The sequence below is a fragment of the Vanessa atalanta genome, chromosome 27, assembly GCF_905147765.1.
Source record: "Vanessa atalanta chromosome 27, ilVanAtal1.2, whole genome shotgun sequence".
NCBI classification, from domain to species: domain Eukaryota; kingdom Metazoa; phylum Arthropoda; class Insecta; order Lepidoptera; family Nymphalidae; genus Vanessa; species Vanessa atalanta.
The window spans coordinates 4,355,871-4,382,524 of record NC_061897.1 but is presented as its reverse complement, the minus strand read 5'-3'; the positions used below and the strand labels follow the sequence as shown (position 1 = coordinate 4,382,524).

The 26,654-nt window shown below is 33.8% G+C and overlaps 1 protein-coding gene across 2 annotated transcripts; it reads left to right on the top strand.

Moving 5' to 3' along the window:
• The first annotated feature begins 38 nt into the window (after positions 1–38).
• On the top strand, positions 39–23,169 carry LOC125074321 (acyl-CoA-binding domain-containing protein 5). 2 transcript variants are annotated; one of them, XM_047685617.1, is made up of 9 exons: positions 39–374; positions 13,535–13,646; positions 14,280–14,361; positions 18,628–18,778; positions 20,543–20,649; positions 21,365–21,446; positions 21,642–21,742; positions 22,277–22,406; positions 22,927–23,169. In XM_047685617.1, exons 1-8 carry the CDS (start codon positions 314–316, stop codon positions 22,397–22,399), a joined length of 819 nt encoding a protein of 272 aa, XP_047541573.1. In that variant the 5' UTR covers positions 39–313; the 3' UTR covers positions 22,400–22,406; positions 22,927–23,169. The 2 variants fall into 2 exon arrangements, with proteins under 2 accessions (XP_047541573.1, XP_047541572.1); XM_047685616.1 differs by having other exon boundaries at positions 22,930–23,168.
• The last annotated feature ends 3,485 nt before the right edge of the window (positions 23,170–26,654 follow it).

Below are 26,654 nucleotides of genomic sequence, written 5' to 3'. Positions count from 1 at the left end.
ATCACTATAGTTTATTTTATTTGATAGGTACATAATCAATTGGTTTTCTTTTTTCTAGTCCGACGGAAGGCCACGACTGCTTGACTAGTCTGTGAATGTTAAATTCGAAGATTGACGTAGGATAAGACAACATTTTGACATTATTTTTGTGTTTAATATCATAAGTATTTGAAATTAATTGTATAATACTGTAATATAATTCCGCAATAACACGTTAACGAGTATGTGATTCGTAGTTTTATTATAATAAAACAGTGTTATTTAAAGTCCAAAGTGCATTAAGTTGTTTTCTCAAGTTTTGTGATTTGTGAAAATGTCTTTAGAGGAAAAATTCAACGCAGCGGTCAATGTTATCAAGAGTTTACCAAAAAGTGGTAAGTATTATAAATATTTTGAAATGTTTCGTTCTAACAAAGTTTGTGCTTTCAATATATAATTAATTACTTGATAGCAATCATATCAGTTTAACTATAATTACATTTTGTTGATATCTTCGTACATCGCAATTTATATTGTAAATATAAACCATTAATTATGTATATTTTGTTATTATAATTGATTCTTAAATAGAAGTAGATTTAATTCTGAAATAATTTTAAGTATACTAGAAAAACTATGAGTATGTAACAAAAACTGCTAACTCATACATGAGTATGAGATAGGAAAACATTCCTAATATAACATTTGAAACACCATACATTACCATTTTTTGCTTATGTTTTACTTGAATGAAATTATGTTAATTGAAACAAATAAGTTAACATAGGTTGACATCATTTTTGTTAGCCTCACCCAATTTTGATGAAGTAAATAATAAACGGTACCTTGGATTACTTCTTATAATAATTTGCATTTGTAATTTTTTGCCATTTTGAAAATTACCCCGTAAAAATAGATGGTAATTTACAAAAAAGAATTTTTATTATATTTAATAAAGATAATAAAAATAATTAATTAAAATAGAAAGAAGTAAACACTGAATAATACTGGTAATAACATACTGTTTATATCTTATTTATATATGCCCGGATGAGATCACTATAAGTGATAACTCTGGCTGTATATACTATGTGTATGTATTATATATTTAATCTGTAATTTTTTTTTGTAACATTAGTTTTGTATACTGTATGCAATTAAAAAAGAAATGTATCTTCGTATATAATTAGGATTATTGACATTGCAGACTTAACTAAATTCAACAAGTTATATGGGTTAATAAAATATCTAATATACAAATCAAGAGTATGTGTAATAGTGGCCAAAATGCTATTAGCATTTCCTCATTGAATTGTGAATTCGAAAAAAGAATTAGTACTCCTGTCATTAATATATAGATGAAAAATTTAATGAGGCGTAACCTTTTTTTTAGTATTAATACTCAAAGGTCTAAGCATTTAAGAACAAAGGGCACAAAGATATAATTTGGAATTGAACCATTTTATTTGCATTGCATTTATTCTCTAGTATTTTCTGCCAGTCTCTGACCTTCGGGCTGATGTGTTAATAAATGTAAAGTTTCAATAATTTATTTACTCAGACCTTATATTTTTTATTTTTGTTTTGTTAGCTTATAAATTCTTATAGTCTACTTTTTAATTTATGTCAATTATTTTTTTTCATTCTGTAGTCTTTATCAATGTGAATGTTAAAATGGAAGTTTAACCAGTTTATTATCTATATGTTTTATTATTGTATTACAGTATGATATTGCCTTAATAAAAGAGAATAAATACATTGACAAATAATACCCCTATATACTCTCAGAGAACCTTCAAATGTTTTCTATATTGAATTAATAATTTACATATGTTTTTAATTTTACTTGATATAAGTTTTAATAGTTACTTATAAGATATTTATAAAGTTCTACTGACTCCAATTAGAGTTTTAGTTCCATGTACAATCCTTATTGGGACTCCAGCTGCTCTGAAATTTGATTGGTCATTCATTAATTGGGATAGGTTCATTTGTAGCTAGCAAGACTGCCGATACTATTGAAAGTAAATATGACACTCGTAACATATATTTCAAAATATAGTGAAATATATATGTATAAACATGTGTGTACTACAACATTGTGTTGACTATATGCACCATTAAAACTTACATAAGAATTAATGTATGCTTAACTTTATTTACTAAGTTAGATATGCAATGTTTTCAAACATACAGTTACTGTAATATTCGTGTTGTTGTTCTTTGTAACCCACGCTACTCTCATTGCATGCTGATAACCTTTTGATATTAAGTATCAGTTTTGGCGAATGATGCTTGTCGATGTTTGACAATAAACAACTTACTCGATTATAGGCTAATTTCTTTTTAATGTTGATACTTCTATTGGCGGTGTAGGGCATGAACATGACCCTCATGCCCCCTCTCCACTGCTGCTCCCTACCTCCTATATATACGTGTGGCGCGCATACTATATGAGCTATATATTCGCTACTTACTGTACAGTATCTAAATATTATTATAATTATAAAAAAAAAAAAATGGATATATCAATGAAAATCTATATTTATTTTTCTGGTTCTTTTTAAGCATAAATTAATTCTATAATCATTGATTACGATATTTCATATCTGCCGGCTGACCAGTGACGATCCTTTATGTTTTTTTTTTTTTAATGTGCGTATACTTGCCAGCTAAATGTTTGAGACCACCAACATGAAATAAGGATTTTTCATCAAAAAACTGATAAAACTCCGGTGAAAAATATGTTTTAGGAATCTGAAATAATCTTGAATTTTGAAACAAACTCCAAATTAGTAATGAGCAGCTCATAAAAATATTACAATTACTCTACTCTACCACCTGGTCCTTGCGCGGCACTCATTAAACTTTATGATAACATAAAAGTGTTCAAATTAGATCTTTATCATATATACTTACGAAATATTTTGATGATACGAAGAAGATTTTTACAAGTGATCTCAAACTTTTGGCCGGCAGTGTATATTTTGTACCTAATTAACTTTTATACCGTACAACCGAACAATTTAATTTTGATTTTACCAACAAAGAGACATTTCACTTCATGTTGAGATTGACTATTATAGAAAAATGTAATTGGACAAAGTTTGTAAGGTCTTTAAAAAAAAAAATAGTATGAGAATTATTTAGAGGTACTGGCAAAGGCGTAATCTCTTACGTCCAAGTAATTGATTCAAACTACAAATGAGAATGAATGGAGTCCCTATAAGCTGCTAAGTAATAATTTCACTCGTACGTAACAGCTATGCCAAAATCGAGAATGTGTTTAGTGTAGGTTATTATACAACTCAATGTAAATTTGAGGTTATTAGCTTGAATACTCTTTGGTTTATTTTGTTAATCGCTAACCACAAGAGGAGTAAAAACATATAAACAAATTTGGCATTAAATTGACGCGATATCATTGGTCGAGGACTTGAATATGATCTATGATGTTCATTATGGATTCGCGGAAAAAACAATAGGAATATCGGCGAAATTGTTATCAGAACTTTGGAAGTAAAAATAAAGTTGATATTAGGTGGAATAATTGATTTGTTGTATTAATAATAATCAGAATATATTAATCAGGAACAATTTGTAGTTCATATAGCTGACATATTAGCTAAAAAGTCGTGTTAAACTATAAATAATGTAATACATATCTTAACAGTTGTAATCCTGCTAAGATAATGCAAAATTGCAAAGTATCTAGTCAAAATCAAAACATACTTTATTCAAGTAGACTTTTACAAGCACTTTTGAATCGTCATTTAACAAACAATACTAAGTAAAGCTACCACCGGTACGGAATGCAGATTCTACCGAGAAGAACCGGTAAGAAACTTATTAAGAGTTACTCTTTTTCAACATTTAAAAATACAAAGTCATTTTAGTTAAATACGATTGTATATGTATGTAACATATGCCTGGAAGTCAACAAGTATTAGCTCCACGCTTTTTTATCGTCTATATAATGCCTTTTTTACCGATGTATTTTTTACAAATACAATTCATTAGTAGCGAGTCGCGATCTGAAGCGCACGTCTATTTTTTTATTGTTATAGGTAGACAGACGTGCGAATAGTCCACCTGATTGTAAGTGGTCACCCCCGTCCATAGACATTGGCGCTGTAAGAAATATTAGCCATTCCTTACATAATACCAACGCATCAAACCTAGTGCCCCAGTTACACTGGCTCATTCCCCTTCATACCGGAATAAACAAAAAACTACGTATTGCTGTTTGGAGGTTTAATACTTGTAATAATTATGCCGTTACACCTCGAAAATTAAATAAATTAAAAAAAAAAACAATAGCAAATCTATAAGTACTGGTTTTAAATTTTAAATGTCATTATTAAAATCGATACGTTATTTAATTTCAGAGTTTCTTATTAACTAGGAACTCAAACTCGTACGAGTGTCCTTCGTTGAAGTCATTGTGAGTTAATTTTTTTCCATATAATGTATTGCCACTCGTGCAAAAAATTAATGTTTTTTTTTAAAGTATATATTTCGATATGTTTGTTAATTATTTACGAGTTTCCATATGCAATAGCGAAGTAGGTGTACGAAATTAAAAAAAACACGCTCTCTGCAACGCTTGGCAAGTTGTACAGACTACCAAAGTTAGTTCAATTATATTAGAATATTGAAGACATAAGTTCCAGAGGTTAAACGAATATATTATATTAAATTTTTACAGGGTGTATTTTTTATACACTGGCAACTCTAAGTACAACACCCAAAACCTTTGAAATATCGAACGCCTTGTACACAATATATTTACACTTTAATGGCTTAATTTGGCTTTACTTGTTTGTTCCGCGTGCTCCATCTAGCTCCATTGGTATACTAACATAGGACTAACATAACAAACCACTTTGCATACTGAAATATTTGTATTCACTTTCCTATACCGTGTTATGTAAAACAGACTCGCTGACAGACAGACCATTATGTTGGTGAGATTTTAAAAGGAAGTAATTAAGGATGTATTCTCTTGTTTTTAATGTTTTATAAATTGTTGCCCTAGACTCTGTGATGTCTTTTTTTTTCTTAGTTTAATAGACAAAGATTTACGAACAAACAGGCCATTTGATGCCATGCGGTCTATAGTTAATCGTACAACCTATCTATCTAAACCAAAAAAAAATGAGGAGAACGTTTTTTAAAGTAACTTAACCAATAAACGTAAAACTTACATTAGAATATGAAGCGCGTTTCAGAGAAGTTTTTAGTACATAATATTCTGTATATAAAAGCGAAATACCACTCACTGATTTAAATAGTAAAACGGGGATTGGAAGATGGTTCATCTCGTATTATTATATAAGAAGCTGCGCTTCGCGGTTTTGCCTGCTTCGAATTTAGACCATTGACGTAATAAGCATGTATTTAATGTACTCGGCAATAACAGTACGAAGAGGTATTCTAAGTAAAGAAACAATAATCACAAAATATTTGTATCTCATATGAATGATAAAGTTATATCAAAAGATTAGCATGTGATTAAAAGTTAATTTATATATTATTTCGTTATCAATCTTAATTATATAATGTTTGTGATATAAAACAATATCATATCTCAGTTCTTACTAATTTGTAGAATTAAGATTTGATGTTATCGGTATTTTCTAAAATAAAGCAATCTGCACAGGCGCGTTGACTATAATATGACTGTCTGCTCGTAGACATTTACAATATCGGGGGTCTTGCAGGTTCGTTGCCCGGCCTTTAAGAAACGAGTAGGTTTTCTTGAAGGTTCTCAAGTCATATCGGCTTGGAGAAACGACTGCTGAACGCTGCTTTAACGTGGTAGTGGTGCAAGGCAAAAAATGCCCGCACATGCAAATCCCACTGTGTAGTCACTTTCCATCAGATGAGCGTTCAGCTCGTTTTCCACATACAGAAAAACAATGTTGATTTCCAGATATTGTCAGATTTTGTCTTTGTGTATCTGTTCTATTGTCATGTTTGATTTTATCTCGGAAACTTGTTACAATTTGTTGGCTCGTCTTTGGCTTCTGTTGTAATTTTTTTTGTATTCATGTCTTCTCCAGTGACCTAGATGTTGTAAGACAGCTATTATTGGTCATTGTGAGCTTCCTACCCTTCCTACTTCCATGATGGACTCATCAATGTAAGTTATATTACGTTTATTGCATATTATTTTATAATGTTATCTCCTTCCTGCAATCTCGCATGAATATATAATTAAACTGACCCAAATTCATTGTTATATTTTAAAATTTTATTGTATGCTTGTTATGGATGATTTTGTGGTACTTATTATGTGATATATTCCTTTGAATCGCCGCGCTCTTTACACTCTAGTGCGTTAGGCAGCTTGAGGCCATACCGACCGCCTTAGGGCCATCTCAAATAGGACACGCGAGGCTTCACCTCTCGAGTTCGCGACCTTATTATTGAGTTATTCTGGGACTTCAGGGCCGTTAATGATGAATATCAAGACAATGTTTCAGGTGGATTGAGTCTTCTGACAATTTTCCTTGGTTCAGTTTATCTATTCCTATCAAAAAGTAATACGGAAGGGAATTTTAGTAATTTTTTGCATTGGAGGACGTTTTTGCTGGGAAACGACAGACCCGATGTTCAAGATGTATAATAAATAATAATAGTTTTTAACGAATACGTTATTTCAGCCATCGTATTTTATCTGTGAGCAAAATCCCCTTATAAGAAAAAAATCATAGACAAGAGAAAGGGTCCCGCGTCCTGTAGTAACATTGGTTCGCTCACCGTTCGAACCTGAATACAATGGTACCAGAAGTTGCTGTTTGGCGACAGAATATTTGATGAGTGGGAGGTAAACAGAAGAAAGAATTTGTCGATATTGCAAAGACGGTCATCGATAACTTTACAAAAGCAATAGACAGTTTACAGAGACCAGTTCGTCCGGACGACTGCTGGGACCATGTTGCACATATCGTTTGACATACTTATTTTGAAACTCAGTGCTTGTTAACTACAACATTTTGAAATCGAAATTTAAAACACATTAGATACACATCTTGAATGTAGGTAACAATTTTTTTTTTGTTTTTTTTTAATTCATCTACATTGCCAAACTTTATCAAAAGCGAATTTTTTTGCAATTTACGCAAATAGTCGATTAAAATTTCCTTTTTTATATAATGCAATAATCGTGCCGTTAACTAGAAATATATTGACACAGTCGATGTTAAAATTGTGAATGTATAATAATTAAAAATTATTGTAATAGAACTTACGACAGAGTGTCGCGCTACAAAATAGCGAAAACAAACTAGCCAAGTTTATTATCTTGGTGTGCGTGACAGCTCTTACACTCGCCTAACGTCAAAATAATTTATAGGGTGCATTCATACTTTGCTTATTAGTTACATTATTTAAGCAGCACTGCGCTATAGGTACTATACTAGTATATTTTTTGAATTTGCCATTATCAATCATAAAAAAACATTATCAGATGTACTTTTATTACAGACAGACAGATTTGAAATATAAATTAAAAATGAAATTACGAATTTATCGATATTTTATCAAAATAAAGAATTCAAATTAGTTGAACAAGTGAAATCAATCATTTACGATGTTTACAGATCGCACTGATACACCACACTGACAGATATAGCTGGAAGAGTAGGAAAAACAAAAGAGGTCCGTTGGTCGTTGGCTGCCTCCTTTGATGTCTTACGTTATTTAATTTAAGCTTACCTTTTCTGTACCTTTTTTAAGTAGTAGCTGTCAAATATGTAAAGGCAATAGTATTTAATGAGTCGGATCAGGCTATAGCAATTGTGTTTGCACGTGTTTGTGTACTCCTAGCCGAAATTCAGGCAATTCAACTCCGTAGAGTTATTGACACTAATATTTACAGAGTACAGAGTATGTCTGCAAATAAACAGAGTATATCTTTGGCGGTAGAATTAGTGATGAGTGGTTTACTTAGGTTTTACGTTAGCTCGTAATAATGACCTTACTATTAGCATATTATATTGATTGCTTGGTTGGTCTTGTGGCTAGACATCAGACTGCAGATCCAGAGATCCTGGATTTACAACACATCGGTTCGGCCCCGATACAAGGTTACTGGATATTTCTGTCAAAAAAATGTTCGTAGTCGCCCATAAGTAATGCCGATGGTCCTGCGCCTTAACTCATTCCGATCCTGTCGGCTTTGCGGTCCCATCGGATTACGAGAGTGAGGGAACATATTTGTGTTTGTCTTGTGTGTCTGTGTTTACGCACACATTAGCAAAAGACATTAGTTTAATATATTAGTATAAGTATATATATATATGCAAAGATTTTTTTTTAAATATTCTTGAAAGGATCGAATCTAAATCAACTTAAGTTCGTCTAGACTTGGTTGGAGTTTGAAATCGATATATGCAATGACGTCTTACATGCTCATTGGACACTCTATGGGTCACATCGTTGAATATTTAATACCTAAATGAAGTAAATTAATTGTAGGTAGCAATAAGCGGCAATTTTATGGGGGTGTTTCAACTTTTCGCTTAGAATTTATTCTCAATACGAATTGAAATCGAATCATTGATCTTTGATTTAGCTTAGTTTTGTTTTAAAATTGCGTTTGATCACAGATTCATTCACAGGTTGACTTTAATATTTGTAATTACCTACCATGATCGCTTTTTCGTAATCATTTTGGATAGTATTTTTCTAGTTACTAAGTTTTGTTTGTGTTTGTGTGTGTGTGTGTGTGTGTGTGTGGGGGGGTGTCTTTATGTCATACTTATTTTTTTATTATACTTATTTCTATTATAAATAAATAAATATTGGACAACATCACATACATTACTCTGATCTCAATGTAATTAGCTAAAGCACTTGTGTTATGGAAAATCAGAAATAACGACGGTACCACAAATACCCAGACCCAAGACAACATAGAAAATTAATGACCTTTTTTACGACTCGACCGGGAATCGAACTCAGGAGTACCATAAAAACCTATGTACACACCACTCGACCACGGAGATTTTTTAGTTATTCTAGTATGTGTTGCATCCTACAAAACGTGTCGCGTAGTTTTACACGCGTTGTTTGAATATCTCGTAATATTTTTTAAAAAATCGATTCGAATTGCGATGTAAGAAATTCTATTTGTGTCTACGTAAGTGTTTCAAATTAACACTTTGCCTCTTTTTATGTATCTTGTATGTATCCTGTAACTAACTGATAAGGATCAATAGTTCGTGACAATTGTACTACACGCAAAAGTTGTCGTGTTCAAAAGCAATATGTCCACTGTACGATTAAAGATAGATCTTGTCGCTGACCTTACTGCAAACGTTTATGACAACTTAATATACCTCATATAAAGCTTCATGTATGTATTAGATTTTTGGCAGCGTTCGATTCAAAAGACAAAATTTTCTCGAACTACGTCGACATGTTACGCTATATCTCAAAAAGATATGTTACATATTAACAATCTAAATGGCCTAATTCCATTATGAAACTATGAACTATTTTTACCGACAAGAAGTGAAAATTATTATTTAATAAGAACAGACTAGTAACTATCCGATGTTATAATAACAAATGACAATCAACGATAAAATTAATAACTTTAAATTAATAATAATTTATAATAAAAACTTAAAATTAAAATGACATTTTTTCTATGATTTGGAAATAGTATATACCAAGCACCTAAACTTCGCGTTCAAAAGTGAACGCGTGTTCTTTTTTTTTTTTTGATATGTTATGCAACAAGGTACCCAAGGTACAAGGTATTAGGCGGTAGGTACTATAATAATATCAATGGGATTAATATTTTTTTTAATTTATGGGGAAAAAAATCCATCAAACATAACTTATTACTTTTTATTATGAGTGTGATATAAAATTCAGATGCTCTACTAGTAAATATATGAATACCGGTTTCTTTTGAATATAATACCGTTTTTATATTAAGTATCTTAAAATAACGATTACATAATACATATAAAATGGAATGGAAATGTAGCAAAAAATTGAAGTACCGAAATAACTTTTCGGTTCGACTTTCACTTTTCGCTTATCTGTGATTGTTGTATAACGCAACTCCGTTATACTAAACGTATTAGATTGTGTATGGCCATAATTTCCTGAGCATTCGATCGTCATTCGTCGAATGATGGATAATTAAAGAGAATATCAATTGCGCATGCTCGGAAGGATGTTATCCTTAATGCCATTGGTAGATTTTACACATTTTCCAAATATAGGTCAGGCATTTTTTTTGCCGCTTCGGTAACTGTACAACTGACATTCAGTAGTTAATTTTTAGTTGCAATTTTACAAAGATCCCTAATAATAGTATACATGTATTTACTTTGTGGTAGGGCTTTGTGCAAGCCCGTCTGGGTAAGTACCACCCTCTCATCAGATATTCTACCGCCAAACAGCAATACTCTGTATCGTTGTGTTCCGGTGTGAAGGGTGAGTGAGCCAGTGTAACTACAGGCACTAGGGACGTTACATCTTCGTTTCCTAATTGTTTATGGGCGGTGGAGACCACTTACCATCAGGTGGCCCATTTGCTCGGCCGCCTACCGATATAAAAAAAAAAATCTGAAAGTTTGGATATATGTACATTACTCTATCGCGCAAAAAATCCTGGATTTATTTTAGATGAAATTTAAAATATTCGTTGCATATCCAGTTTTAATACATGGGTTACGTTACTTTTTTCCTCTCGTAAGTAGGGAAAGCCGTGAGCGAAAGCGAGCTATGAAAGAGGAACAGGCAAAACTATCGGTGAGACGTCAGAAATCCGTCTTACAGTTATTTTATTGTTGTTTGTTTTGGCTACACACCCTTTGTCGTCTTTACCTTGACCTTGGCATATTGGGACCCCAACTGTCAAGGGCCTCCCGAAAGGCTTGAGGTAATAGTAGGGGTAACACAGAGGACAATGTAAAGTAAAGGGATTTGAGAAAATATGGCTAAGACAACCTTTTGGTAAATCGACATCTGCTTGACATTTCGCACTGTTTAATAACTCAATTTTGAGCTGTGAATTGATCATTCGTGAAGGAAGATTCTTCGAAAAAATCACTTCTCACTCATGATTGACAACCGACTTACGGTGACCAGTTTTTTTTCATTTAAAGGACTTACTAATACTCCTATTTACCCCTCCAATTAAGCTTTAAGCTTGTGCTAGGAGTGGAGAAAAGCGATCCTGTGGCGCCCGCTGAATAGACGGAGAGGGTACCACTGGGTTTTTAGTGGGTATTCCGGTGTACTAGGGCGAACTAGTGTCGCCCTGGGCCGCGATGAGTCCCATATACCGCCCCGCTTCATGTGGGGGAAACGCGTAATGTGTTTTTCCAGCGAGAAAAGCAGGAGTGGGACGACAATAGCCCACAATTTTATAATTATTGAAGTTGAATCCTCATACCACATTGTGACATTTCACGCTCGTGTCCTGCGTGTCGTTCTTGCTAATCAATACTTCTATTGATGGAAAATAATCAACTATATTCGTTCGCATAAGTATGAGATACTTTTCTCATTATAAAAAGGCTTTATTGACTCTTATCTGTTTGATCGTTAAAAAGATACACCAATTCAGTGCATCTATAATTCAGTTTAATACCTACTAATTCTTATTCTTATAAAATGATGTTATTCATTCACCTTTTATGACAAATATTTAGCAGTATTATTAACAATGGGATCTAAGATATTAATTACACTGGTCCACTCATTTGTGTCTTGAGTGAGATACTTTTCGAGTATTGAATTACATTTAATTATACCTAGTAAAGTTTCCTTTAAAAGCTTTAACAAATTTCCGTCAGTTTACAATCCAGTTTTATTATATTATAATCTAACGGTATTAACAATTTTACGATGGTATTGAAGATGTATAATTTTTATGGCGATTCAGTTACGGTGATCGGTTGAACGGTATAAAACTTAAAGTGCTGGAGCGCTTTTTATTGGCTAGTTACAGGGTCGAAGTCAAGAGCCTGTAAATGTTTGGCTAAGGACGTCTTCGAGGAGAAGGTCTGGAGCTAATTCTACCGTGCTGCACTAATGCGTGGATACACGTTTGGCAGAATTTAATTGAAATTAGCAAAATGCAAGATACCTCACGATGATAGACACAAATAAAAGCATTTGGAAATTCAGTGTTGCTTGCCTAAAAGAGCTATGCTGGTTTCTGGTCGTTTCATCAGGCTGCTTTCCGAATATTCACAATTTAAAAATGCTTTATCGTATTGATCGGCAATGCAATTTCCCTTTATTCTTATTTCATTTTATTTCGTTTGTATCCAATTGATTATAATGTAAATATATGTATAAATAATTTGACGTTATTTCTTTGTTGTAATAATTTACATACAATGAAAATTGTCTCTAATGTCAATATTGTTATGGTCTATTTTAGTTTGGTTTGAACCGTCACTGAACTTGCTCCCAATCTGACCTGTTGAATCATTAATAATTGTTCATAGTTGATTCATTATAATTTTATATTTTGTTAATACAATATATATATAGAATCTATGAAGACGACTAGTTGGGCTATACTGTACTATTTTTTCAAATGTCAAGTCAATGGTGACAGAAAGAGAGGAATATATTTATTACACTTGCTACACAACATTTATAAGTTTAGCCTATTTCATTAGAAGTAGGAAAAAAGATAACAAACCTTAGATTTACGATACGATATGATATATCATACGATTTGCTAATAACTCAGCTACATTGTGCACTACTAAGAGTTTATGATTAATATATCTTTATTTATAATACAACCCTATTACACTTAACTACTAATTTCCATTTTGATTTTACTGCCAAGATTCCGGTAACAGTTTCGTCGACGTTCAAAACGCCATTTATTCGCAAATCCATAGTGCATTTCATAGCTTAATCAAGCTCTCGACCAATGATATCGCGTCAATTTGCTGTCAAATATTGTTTATTTGGCTCTTTTCCTCTCTCTCTTTTATTTAATGTATTAATGTGTGCTTGTTTTGCACACAGTTACTTTGATGGTGATGATACAACAGAGCGTCATATTTGCGAGAAAATTAACGACAGCTATCGTGTACAGTCCGACAGACGTATTTTCTTTCAAATTTCGAAAAAAAGGACGTTCTGAATCAATCTCAGTAAACTTTACTGATGTTTACAATTAAAATGTCACTAATACTATAAACTAAGTCCTAATTAGATTGGTCAATTTGGATACATTTTATATGTGATAATACATATACAATACTATATGCTAAACTTAAATCACTGACTCAGCCTTTCAACCGGACTAAATAGTACTGAGTATTGCTGTTTGACGAAATAATATGTAATGTGTGGGTGGTACTTAGATTTACTTGCACAAAGCTCTACCACCAAAACATACACGATAAACAAATCCAATGAAAATCTACCACGCGTGGTGGCAGCTCAACCCCTATTTAACAGAAGAGCAGGAGTTTGCTCAGCTATGGGATATTTATGGTCTATTAGTCAATCTCTATATTTGATAATACATAATGATTTTTTTTCCTTACAGGATCATACCAGCCTAGCAATGATATTATGCTGAAATTCTACAGTTTCTACAAACAAGCACTAGAGGGGCCATGCAATAAGGATAAGCCAGGATTTTGGGATGTTGTCAACAGGTAAGATTAAGAGAATTTAACACTTTAGAATATTAGTATGCCCTGACCTCGATACATAGATCTCGAGGCCCCGGTTTTCTAACCCCTCGAGTCGTGTAAATAAAGATTCCTTGGGTACTTTTGTCACTAAATTCTCAGTTGCAGGCCGATGTTTTTAAGTTGGTTGGGTTAATATTCTCGTGCTTTGGATAGCACGTAAAGCCATTCTGGTCCAACGCCTAATTTACTCTTCAATCGAGTCGTATTGCTTTCTCGTCGGACACGCCCTCACTCTAGCACTATTATATCTTCTACGTAGTTGGTTAATCTTCTGAATGATCGACCATCATGTAATTCTGAATGACCATTAAATTAATATGTAAGATCTATATCAATCAGGTCAGTAATATTTGCGAGAAATCTGAAAAATGTAACTTAAAAAAGAAAAATAAATATACCCCGTTAAAAGCCCACCGCTAGGCTAAGGCTTTCTTTCCTTTGAGTAGATGATTGTGGTTGTGGATGACGTGGGTTTGTAATTAGATGCATGCAGGTTTCCTCACGACGATTAAGCACATAGAAGTCTTCTAACTGGACTGGACCATCTCGGTTGTAATTTTAATATAAATATAATTAATATATAATTCATTCTAGAGCGAAATGGGAGGCTTGGAAGAAATTGGGCGACATGTCGTCGGAAGAAGCGATGCAGCTGTACGTTAATGAGTTACATAAGGTACAGGATATTTTATTACAGTATTATTAAGCCGATACATTCAGCCTAGACCGTTTCATATTAAGTGATATTCAGACAATCGTTATGAGAACGGAGTATGTGCCTGAAGGTCTAAATGGTAAAATTTAGATAGTTGAAAGTGCTCTTTTTTGTTCATATTGTTCGGCATTTCCGTTTGCCTTTTTTTTTACCATATTCCACCGTAATTTTTAATATTTTTGTGTTCCGGTTTGAAGGTTGAGAGTGTATTTACAAGTACTAGAGACATAAGTTTCTCAACGTCGTGGCGCGTTGAAGACATAACGGGGGAGGGGGGGGGGTTTAATGTTACTTACGGCGCAATCTTTCATGGCGATGTAAGATAATATAAAGTCAATTTTGGTGTTTTTCATAAGTAGCTTGATAATAGGAAATATTCTTTCTTAGAAACAGATTTACCTTTTTTAACAATTCCAGAGAGAAGGTTTATATGGGACTGACCGATGATAAGTGTACCGGACAATTAAATATATCTGTGCTAATAAGTTCTATTAATTTTTATCTAGTTATACCATGTCGACAAAGAGATTTTACTAGTTTTATAATACTTGATAACGAGAAGCCTCATTATTTTTAATAAATATTTATTTTCGATTGTAGTGTTTGTAAAAAATATTGTGTTGTTTAGTAATTAATGTCATTTTTCATTAACCTTTCTTGCTATCGAACGAGTCGGTTGAGGAGGTAAAGTATTATGATTATTCCCTGGCATAGTATTTTGATTTTTCCCTCGCAAAGTATTATGATTATTCCCTGGCATAGTATTATGATTGTTCCCTGGCAAAGTATTATGATTATTCCCTGGCATAGTATTTTGATTATTCCCTGGCAAAGTATTTTGATTTTTCGCTGGCAAAGTATTTTGATTATTCCCTGGCAAAGTATTTTGATTTTTCGCTGGCAAAGTATTTTAATTTTTCCCTGGCAAAGTATTTGGATTATTCGCTGGCAAAGTATTTTGATTTTAATGTTGTCTTAGATTTTCGCGATTATTACACATTGAAATAAAACTAGTTTTTTAACGGATTTAATCGCGTATATTAATTATTTTATTTTAACATCCCGACGTTTCGAGCACTTTGCAGTGTTCGTGGTCACGGGCAGACTAAGGTGACATTTGTCTGTTCGAATTAAAAAGAAATATTATTTACAACTACCGCCAACGATTTCTTAATTGGTATCTTGAGTAGCGTTCCGGTTGCACGCAGAAGGCACTAACTGTATCTTTAGGTCTTGCAGTCTGTTGGATTTGGGATTTTAAATTTTTAATAAGTGGATCCCAAGTGTTAGAAAGTCTCCAACCATCTTCTCTATTGAAGCTCGGATGTTTTTGAATTTCAATAGCCTCGCGTATCATTCTAGGAATGAATCTGTGTTCTCTAGCGAGGATCTGTGGTTTATCAAATCGAATGAAATGGTTAGGTTTATCCAGAGCATGTTCACAGACTGCAGACTTTGAAGAACGCCTATTTTTGACATCTCCTATATGTTCCTTGACCCTAGTACCGATGCTTCTCTTTGTTTGACCTATGTAAGATAAACCACACTCACATTCGAGTTTATATACTCCCGCAGTTTGTAAAGGGATATTACTCTTGATAGGTCTCAAGAACTGGCTCACTTTCTTATGAGGCTTGTAAATGGTTTTAATCGAAGCTCGCTTCAAGATATTGCCAATCCTGTCTGTAACTACCTTCACATATGGTAGAAATGCAGGTTGTCGCTCAACTGTGGGTGGCTTGATACGGCTTCTGCGATGCTGGCGAGGCACGGGCAGCTTGTTCTGGTGGAGTGCAAGCTTGACCTGAAGTAGCTCGTCCTCTAGGTGTTCAGCATCGCAGAGATGGTGGGCTCACTGAAACAAAGATTTGCCAACGGTAGCTAACTGACTAGGGTGGTGGTGCGAGTCACCATTGAGGTATTTATTGGTGTGTGTGGGTTTCCTATAAACTGTGTGACTTAATGTATTGTCAGGATTCCTGATAATAAGGATGTCAAGAAAAGCTAAAGAATTATTTGCCTCTAATTCCATAGTAAATTGAATGTTTTTATTTATAGAATTGAGATGTACTAAAAATGCAGATGTCAGATCACTAGGTAGTATTGTGAAAGTGTCATCTACGTACCGTTTATAAAACCTAGGTGTTATTGGTCCGGAGCGAAGAGCCCTCTCCTCTAGGTCTTCCATTAATAAATCAGCGACCACGGGGGATACTGGGGAACCCATGGCTACTCCGTCAACTTGTACATAGAATTCATCATTCCACAATAAATAACCAGATGTGAGGCAGTGATGTAACAGCTCTGCATATTCAATAGGCATGTTGTGTGTCTGTAGCTTCCTCTTGACAATTTCGATGCAGTCTTGATTTCATTCGATTTGATAAACCACAGATCCTCGCTAGAGAACACAGATTCATTCCTAGAATGATACGCGAGGCTATTGAAATTCAAAAACATCCGAACTTCAATAGAGAAGATGGTTGGAGACTTTCTAACACTTGGGATCCACTTATTAAAAATTTAAAATCCCAAATCCAACAGACTGCAAGACCTAAAGATACAGTTAGTGCCTTCTGCGTGCAACCGGAACGCTACTCAAGATACCAATTAAGAAATCGTTGGCGGTAGTTGTAAATAATATTTCTTTTTAATTCGAACAGACAAATGTCACCTTAGTCTGCCCGTGACCACGAACACTGCAAAGTGCTCGAAACGTCGGGATGTTAAAATAAAATAATTAATATACGCGATTAAATCCGTTAAAAAACTAGTTTTATTTCAATATTTTGATTTTTCCCTGGCAAAGTATTTTGATTTTTTCCTGGCAAAGTATTTGGATTATTCGCTGGCAAAGTATTTAATTTATTGATTAAAATTTTTATGATAACTTGCCTTTTGAGTATGACCTAAAAACTGTTCAGTTACATCTTAGTAAATGAATTGGTTGGACGTACCACGAATTAGGTTAAATTATATCAGATTCAACGGAAGAAATTTAACGAGATGGTCGTTGGAACGAAGTTCTCCTATGCGACTTACAGTATAGTGACCTGACGGAAATGATGACCCCTCCAGGCGATCTTTCCCTCTCTTTCGCTCTATTTCTCTTTCTTTTCTATACGGTTTTATAAATTACTAGTTGTCGACCGCGGCTTTAGGGTTTAATCGTCAGTTGTTAGACATAAAAGTATTTTATGCCCTTCCTTGGAGTTCAAGCTTGCTTCATATCAAATATCATCAAATTTAGCGCAGTAGTTTGGCCGTGCCTTTCGCATTTGTAATATTAGTATAGATTTTTTTTTATTGTTGTTTCAATTTAACACAACATTCGTCAATTTTTTAATTTCAATCGTGTTAATTATTAACAAACGTTGTTAATAATTGTTATCGCTTCTGTTATTTATTACATAATGTACAGTAAAAGCAACTTCGTTCCAAGCGGTTCCCATGACACATCTCGTTTTAAAATGTAGTATATTTGTCGCTCTGTGTTTCCATTGATGGCTCTGTTCGAGCTTGTGTGGTTACGTTACCATCCGATAGAATAGGCTATTTGACTGGTTTTTTAAATTCATTTTATATTATTTAGTAGAGGTTAAGAAACCCAGTAAAAGTTGTTTTTTTTTAATTCTAGTACATATTTGCTGAAAAATATCAAATTAAAAATTCCATATTTAAATAGCGCGCGAAAACGCTACTTTGACAATATGGCGCTGCAATGGGGTCGGTGACGTCACTTGCCTGTATTGTAATTTGTGGCAATCCACATACAGTAGGCAAACGAGGTTAACAAGCAAGTGACGTCATTAATAGCCCGAACAATCAGGAGCTTTATGTGTCACGTGACAGACGTTTAAAAAAATGCATTTTTACTAATGGATTTTTAATAATCAACTTTGATTAATACAATAATGATTTTCATTTTTCATTAATAAATAACCATTTTCTAGACTCATAATATATACTGATTTCAATAATTGACACTTTATTTTTCGCATTGTCAAATAGCCTATTCCTTCAATACTGCCATCAAACGCCAAATTTTGTCGGCAAACGTCTGTTTTGACGGTAGTTTAATTTATTTACGTGCACAAGGGACATAACATCTCAGTTTCCGTTTGGTTCACTATCAGGGATCTCATTTGCTAGTCAGCCTTCGTGTTAAAAATATAAATAAAAAAATAAAAAACACATAAATTATTTCGTGATGTATTTTTTATTTAGATAGTGGAAACGATGTCGTATAACAGAGATGTCGCTTCCTTCCTCTTGGTCAGTGATGAAGAAGACGGTTTCCCAAGCGCAGACCTGCAACTGGTGGCCGGTGATATCCTCGCGAGGTGTCGGAATGATTCGCTTGAGAATTCGCCCATATGTAAGTACTTAAATGATCAGTAATCTTTTTATAGTAATCGCTTTGATGGAGAAGAGGTATTGACTTTCTATATAAGACTGGACTTTTTATATAAGATTTTAAACTCATATGGTTATTTTTATTACTAACAGTATTTAAAACGGGATATTTACCATGTTTTTTATTTTTATTTGGTGGAGCTCGATATTTCCACATTATCTACGAATGTCTTGTTCACGAGACTGACGTTTGCGGGTAGATGTTGACGGCATTAGAAGTGTCCATATCGGACTACCTCCTTTCTCGTACGTTTGCTGCGTAAACGCCGGTTACCACTACCACTGTCACTTTCACCCTTACTATTTGTTTTATTTGTACTCGAAACTCGATCCCATGTTTTACAAACGAAACTAACCGTATCGATTCGCGATTTTTTTATTTTATTATTCAAGGGTTTGCATAACTTTATCGCAGGATTCCATACTTTCGACAGTTGAAACCCATCTTTCCTATTGAAATTACTATATTTAGTAATTTCAATGGCTTCTCATACCAGTCGGGGTATGTAATGGCGTTCTGTCGCGAGTATCTGAGCATTATGAAACTCGATCCAATGGTTCGGCCCGGCTTCCAGAAGATGTTCCGCGATGGCTGATTTCTTGATATCCACCAAATAAAAATAAAAAACATGGTAAATATCCCGTTTTAAATACTGGACTTTTTATGTATCTGATATTGTATCTTTGTTGACTAAATATTCCATTGAAGTATCTATATTTCTATCCGTATCTAACTCTGTTGCTCTTTTCGGCCAAACCATTGATAGATTTGGTATTAAGCAAGCTTGAACTCCAAGGACGGACTACTTTATAAATTCTAACGCCTGACGTCAAACTCCTAAGACGCGAGCGGAGCGGCGGGCGATGACTCGTTAAGGATGTTTTGGAAAATATGCTGCCAAACTCTTACATGGATCCGTTCAGTGATAGACGGACATTTTTCTGCTTTGTAAAGATTCGTGTGGCAAAATAGTTAAAAGTCTTTTTGATGACTATTCTCATCTGTTTATTATATGAAATAAACAACTAATTAGGCATATCATTATCTGATTCTGGAAGTACAATTTTTAGAATATTTGGGGTAGGCCTCTGTGCAAGTCCGTCTGGGTAGGTATTACCTATCCTTTATATATTCTACCAAGCAGTTATACTTAGTATTGTTATGTTTCGGCTTGAAGGGTATGTTAACCAGCATGATGATAAGTATGAGACATAACATCTCAGTTTTCAAGCTTAGTGGCGCATTGACGATGTAAGGAATGGTTATTTTTTTACTGTGCCAATGTCTATGGGCTTACAGAAGTAGAATTTCAGAAAAAGAAACGTTTTCTTTATATACATACATATAGTTATGTATCTATGTATGTATTTATTTATAGTTATATGTATTATGTATTATTATCTTTTATTTTATATGATTGATTCAAAATATTTTTTCCCACATTTGTTTTACAATCAGCCTCTGCCCAAAGGTTGCCTGGAATAGATCGCTATTTTAGCGAAAAGGCCGCCCGTTGCACCTCGTGCGACTTTTGTTGATCCAAATGTCAAATTTAGTTTCGATCGGTGCAATAAAGTATAAATGTACGAATGAATATAGATACGTTGAACCGAAATTCTTGGCAGATCTTGGAGTTGAGCTTACAGAGGATTTTAAATGTAATAGCGAGTCAATACTCAATTCGACAGTTTTATCAATATATTTTCAGAGTGTATTGATTTCCAGATTCCCGCTCAGTGAGCAGCGCGTCGTCGCCCACGCAGGACGCGAGTCCGCCGCGCGTGCGGCACGACTCCGACGACGAGTTCATCGACACCGTCGACGATACTGTCGTGAGTACTCTGATGGTGGATCATCACCATCGACTCCCTCGTTAGAACTGGACACAGGGCTGTCCTAGATACCTTCCCAAATTGTACTATTTTTCATACTTACAATTTTTGGTAAAAAATAGGAAAAATGTACTCCCTAATGAAGTCAAATCTACTTAACTCTGATTAAATTTAACAATAACTTTGTCAGTGTACTTTTGATAGTCAAGAAGCTGTCTTCATAATTATTCATATCTATCTACATAACTAATATACGTATTTACGCTAAATCAAAAATACGCCAAAGGCCGCACGTACGCTGAGGGCCGCGTGCAGTTCGAGGGCTGTACTTTGGACAGCCCTGGTCTAGCTCTCGAGGTACTAAGAGCTCTAAGTCGGCCCGTAAAAAATGTTTGAGTTTTTCTATAAGGAAATACTCTATTATGTTCTAATTTCATTATTTATTTCCATTAAAAGGAGATCCACGTTCAAATAAAAAAATAAACACAAAATATGTTGCCACAGAGAAATATTACGTAAAAAATGTTTATAATTGTCGATTTTCAGATTTAACCGTCTGTTACGGTATCATTTATAATTGTATTATTTTATAACTATTTAGAGCTATTTGCAATTCGCATACTATATATATAAATGTAACTTTTGCTTATCTATCCTCCTCCGATTAAAACAGGCAAATAATACGTCAGACTAATGAAGTTTTTCCTTTTTATAGAACGAGATCGAACCCGTCCGAACACAGAGTCCCCCCCGTCTCAGCAACGGCCACGCGTATCAGATAACTTCTCAACTTACACGTAAGTGTGAGATTTACTTTTGGAGTTTAAGTTATACTTGTAGCGTCTTCCACCAACCCGCATTGGAGCAGCGTGCTGGAATATGCTCTAAACCTTCTCTTCAAATGGAGAGGAGGCCTTAGCCCAGCAGTGGGGAAATTTACAGGCTGCTAATGCAAAAAAAAAAAAAAAATATATGGTGTTTTGATCTTTCAGATCTGAAGGTGCTGGAACAGTTGCCAGGCGTTCTCGCGAGACTAGAAGCGGACGTGGCTGCTCTCAGGAAAGCAGTGGAAGGCGACAGGAGGATATTGGACGTGAGAACCCTTTGATTATTCTTTAGAACAATGACGTCATACTGCACCACTTATTAACTATAGCCTATTCAAACGTAAATAGGAAAAAAGATAAACAAACTTTAGATTTACGTATTTCATGCGATTCGCTAATAACTCAGCTATGTTGTGCCCTAGTAAGAGTTTATGATTAATATATATTTATTTATAATACAACACTATTGCACTTAACTACTTATATCCACTTTAATTTTACTTCCGAAATTCCGGTAACAGTTTCGTCGACGTCCTAAACGCCATTTTTTCGCAAATCCATAATGAATATCGTAGATTAATCGAGCTCTCTACCAATGATATCGCGTCAATTTGCTGTCAAATGTTGTTTATTTGCCTTTTTTCCTGTTATGGGGGGGGGGGGATTAAGTATATAGATAAATAGAATGTTGCACCATACTATTCTAAAAAATTCAAGAGGAGGGAAGAGGCTTTCCTCCAGCAAGGTTACATATACAGGATGTTTCTTGTTTAATGATTTTTCGTTTTATTTACTTGCAGCAAGTTTCCCGTGGCTGGCGGTGGCCGTGGCAAGAGTTGAGTCCACCGACGCTGATCCTCATCGCCGTGTGGCCTTTTATTGCATATCGCATCGCGTCCCGCCTGCAGCGCAGAAACACTTAACCTGAAAGTGAGTAAACATAATCTAGCTCGGGTTAATTATGAGATTATTTTACTTAGCAGAGTTTAACATTATCATTTCATTTTTTTAAATTAAATTCATAACGATTCCGTGACCGGAAAGGCGGAGAGGATATTGTTGGTTTTTTGTTGGTATTCACTTGGTGGTAGGGCTTTAATAACAGGCAGTAACTGCTACAAATATCGATTACAAAAATCCTTATTAAAGATTATTGTTAAGATATCGGTTGGGTTTTTTTAGCCGGTAATATAACTCTTTTTAGAAAAATAATGTAAAAAAAAATCTAATTTGAATTACGTATTCCATCGTTCCTTCGACTGTTATATATTTTCTGTTTCTCATCAATAGCCCGTCTGACAAAGAGATCAAGCTATCTTGAACAGGGTATATTAGATTACAAATTAAAGCTCTGAAGTAAAAAGTATCGCTCAACTTTGTCCCTCTAAATAAAGTTAGAACGTACAAAATTCATTTATTCTAGTTTTAATAATAATAATATGTTTTCCAACAGGTACTACCAATATTAGGTGCGTGTTATGTAGACGTTGTACGTTGGATATTCGACAAATTGTGATTTTTACACACATAGTTTTTATATGACTTAACTGTATTTTTCTGTTGTAGCAACACACGCTTTTTTCGATATATTTAAAAAGCAAACTCGGAAGGGAATTTGTTTCGAATTGGGTAACATTATACATGTTGAGTTGTTTTTTTTTTTGTTATTTCACGGGATTTGTGTAATTTTATACGTATGAAATTTCTTGGTTTTTAATATTTATTTGTCTTTAAAAAGTCATAAAAAATGGTTTAGGATGTTTTATAATAAATGCTAGAAATTTTATCTTTACATATTCTTTATTATTGTCGATGATAAAGTTTTTTTTTTTTAATATAAAATAAGTGTTGCTACACTATTTTTCATGATTGTCGATCTAATTGCATTTTTATGTATGTAAGGAAAGCCGGACTATTGGTTTCAATAATGAAAAGATGTCTTACATGAAAATGTACTATGTAAATAGTTTTGTCCAAATAAAATAATATATATTGTATTTTTTGTTTGTAAAATTTCATCACACGTTTAAATGTAATGTATTTGAATGAAATATTCTCTTCGATAGTCATTTTATATATGAAATACAATTATGTAAAAGTAATAATAATAAATGGAGCACACGTTATGGAATTATAATTACGATAGTTTATTTCTTGCATAAAAAAAAAACAATATAATAGATATCGAAGAGCCGAGATGGCCCAGTGGTTAGAACGCGTGCATCTTAACCGATGATTTCGGGTTCAAACCCAGGCAGGCACCACTGAAATTTCATGTGCTTAATTTGTGTTTATAATTCATCTCGTGCTCGGCGGTGAAGGAAAACATCGTGAGGAAACCTGCATGTGTCTAATTTCAACGAAATTCAGCCACATGTGTATTCCGCCAACCCGCATTGGAGCAGCGTGGTGGAATATGCTCCAAAAAACCTTCTCCTCAAAGGGAGAGGAGGCCTTTATCCCAGCAGTGGGACATTTACGGGCTGCTTATGCTAATAGATATCGCTGTTTCAAACATTGTCTTGAAAGACTTATTCATCTGTTGCGTTGTAATTGCTAAATAAATTATTTCTACTTTGAAAGTTATGGGAGGGTAAACCGCTGCGTTACGTAACGCGTTACGGCGTCAGTCTGTCTGGCTTCCCTTTCATACGCATACGGTAGCGGTAGACAGCCTCGTCCTTTCTCGCTCTAACCCACAGCGCTAGCCGTATTTCGGACAGTGTAAGTTACCACTTCTGTCGGTCGTTCCGAGTCGCAGTTTTATTTTTTATTTGCTTACAACTATTTTAGAACATGTACAATGAAGTCTTATGTGGAATCCCTTAGTTATCGTCGTTTAAAGTGATATGTCACATGTTTTAGCGCAATTCAAATCTGTTTCCATATTAAAAATTGACAAAAATAATTTAAACAATTAATATGTTTCTTGTAAGGTATTTGATTGCAAAACATAAATTCAGACTCTGTACTTGTTACTATATACTTCTGCGGAGCTATAATGATAGAACTCATCTCGTATCTCACTCGTGAAATGTTGGAAATCGACTTACGCTATGGTAATGTTTAAAGGCTATAATTATTGGAGTCAATATAGATTATCATTTTCTTATATTTTCCGAACGTATTCTAGGGTGAGTTACGAGTTTGTTCTTACAGAATAGTTCTACTTTTTTGGACTTTAATATATAAACTATCGTAACTTAGTTCTGGTGTGCGATTGTAATTACGTTTCGAAATATTGAAAGTCAATATTTTAATGTGAACGATTTAATTTTTATTTTAATATTGTTACCTGTTTTTTTTTTTAATTAATGAATAAGTTGTCATATTTTATCATTTAGTTGGAAATGAATAGTAATCAGATTTTATATTGTGATTTTTATGAAAAATAAAAAGTATATAATTTACAAACGAACGACGCCTGTCAAAGTAATGTCACTTCGTGATTCAGATTAACAAAATTTTAATATTTTTAATCTATAATTACATAAATTAATTAGTTATGATACAACGGCTTAGTTAAATTCATTTAATATTTATTCTAAAATGTCCTACTAATATTAGATATTTGCATACATTACCAAACATAATTCTCAACTCCCTCGTTTCCGTTCTAAGTGTCTTACTCATTACACGTGGACTCCAGATTTTAGACCATTATTAATATTTCCATCACCGGTAACCTTACTTTTTATATTTTCTCACATAAATCTCAAATTTGCTCCCCGTGTGTATCGCGTGACTTATTGCAGCCGGTGTTGCTATATTTCGGTCGTAAAAATGACCACTTCTTGTTTATTTTTTATATAAAATTCACAATATAAAGTTTGCTTACATATAATATATAATGTGATATAGGTGGATAACCTAATTATTTTTTTTTATCAAAGGCATTTTGAATTATAAGGTTTCGGTTTATCATAAAATCTTTGATAGTAAGATAATATTGTATAGACTAACGGCTCTAAGTGAAGGAAGTTTGTAATGAAAATCATTAACAGTTTTTGTTATTGTATAAAATAAATGGGGTTTTTGAAGATATTGTTTTTTTTTAAAGTATCCACTGTTCCATAATAAAAATCCAAAATACTCTTTATTGTACCCCGATAAACATATACAAAAATGACTTACGAGACAGATGTGCAAGAGGCAAACTTAAGATGGAGGAAAGAAAAAGGAGTATAAAAGGTAGGGATGTATAATTATATCAAAGATAAACATATGTTTATATATTTTATAAATACATACATTGTAACGAAATTCAAATAATATTAAAATAAATTATCAGCTTCGTGGTATACTCCCGAACATGATAAACAGAAAAGAATATCGCATACAACGACAGCCAACTGTTGGTAAGGTTACAATTAATAAATAAATAAATATTGGATAACATCACATACATTACTCTGATCCCAATGTAAGTAGCTAAAGCACTTGCGCTATGGAAAATCAGAAGTAACGGCGGTACCACAAACACCCAGACACAAGACAACATAGAAAACTAATGAACTTTTTGTACATGGACTCGGCCGGGAATCGGAGCGGCGTATTCATGAAAACCGGTGTGTACTACTCAACCACGGAGGTCGTCGAAGTCAGCCCATAGACATTAGCGCTGCAAGAAATAATAACCGTTCCTTATATGTGTGGCTATGTGCCCATCAATAGGAAGCCTGACTACAGGCACAAGGGACATCCCTCGTACCTGTAGTCAGGCTTACTCATCCTATCAACAGGAACACAGCAGTACTAAGTATTACTGTTTGAAGGTTTAATATTCCGTTCCAAAGTTTTAGAATGATCAGACAACTCCAAAATCGAATATTTATTCATCTTTATACAGTTTGAAGAGTGTATCTTGTATCTGTAATAAGATTCCAAAATTTCGACGGAGTTCCTTGGTGTTTCACAAAATTGCTTTTGATATTTTATGTTAGTTTAAAAACCTGCTAACATTGTATTTGCACAAATAATAACCCCATTATGTCCTTATTCATTATAGATTTACTGTATGAGAAAAAAATATTGTTTTTTTTCCGGCTATTAAAGTCGAAATTCTTGTCTTTTGTCTCTTATACTATCTTTCTCAAATCAATCTGTTTTCTAATGAAACTACTCAATGGATTTTAATGCGTTATTAAAATCTGGGGTGAATCGTCTATGTTAAATATA

What these genes read in the sequence shown, in the direction of transcription:
- LOC125074321 (XM_047685617.1), top strand. Translation starts at nt 314, where the DNA reads ATGTCTTTAGAGGAAAAATTCAACGCAGCGGTCAATGTTATCAAGAGT. An exon ending in TTTTGGGATGTTGTCAACAG is followed by an intron (nt 13,647 to 14,279) that starts GTAAGATTAAGA and finishes AATTCATTCTAG; the next exon opens with AGCGAAATGGGAGGCTTGGA. An exon ending in GATAACTTCTCAACTTACAC is followed by an intron (nt 21,447 to 21,641) that starts GTAAGTGTGAGA and finishes TTGATCTTTCAG; the next exon opens with ATCTGAAGGTGCTGGAACAG.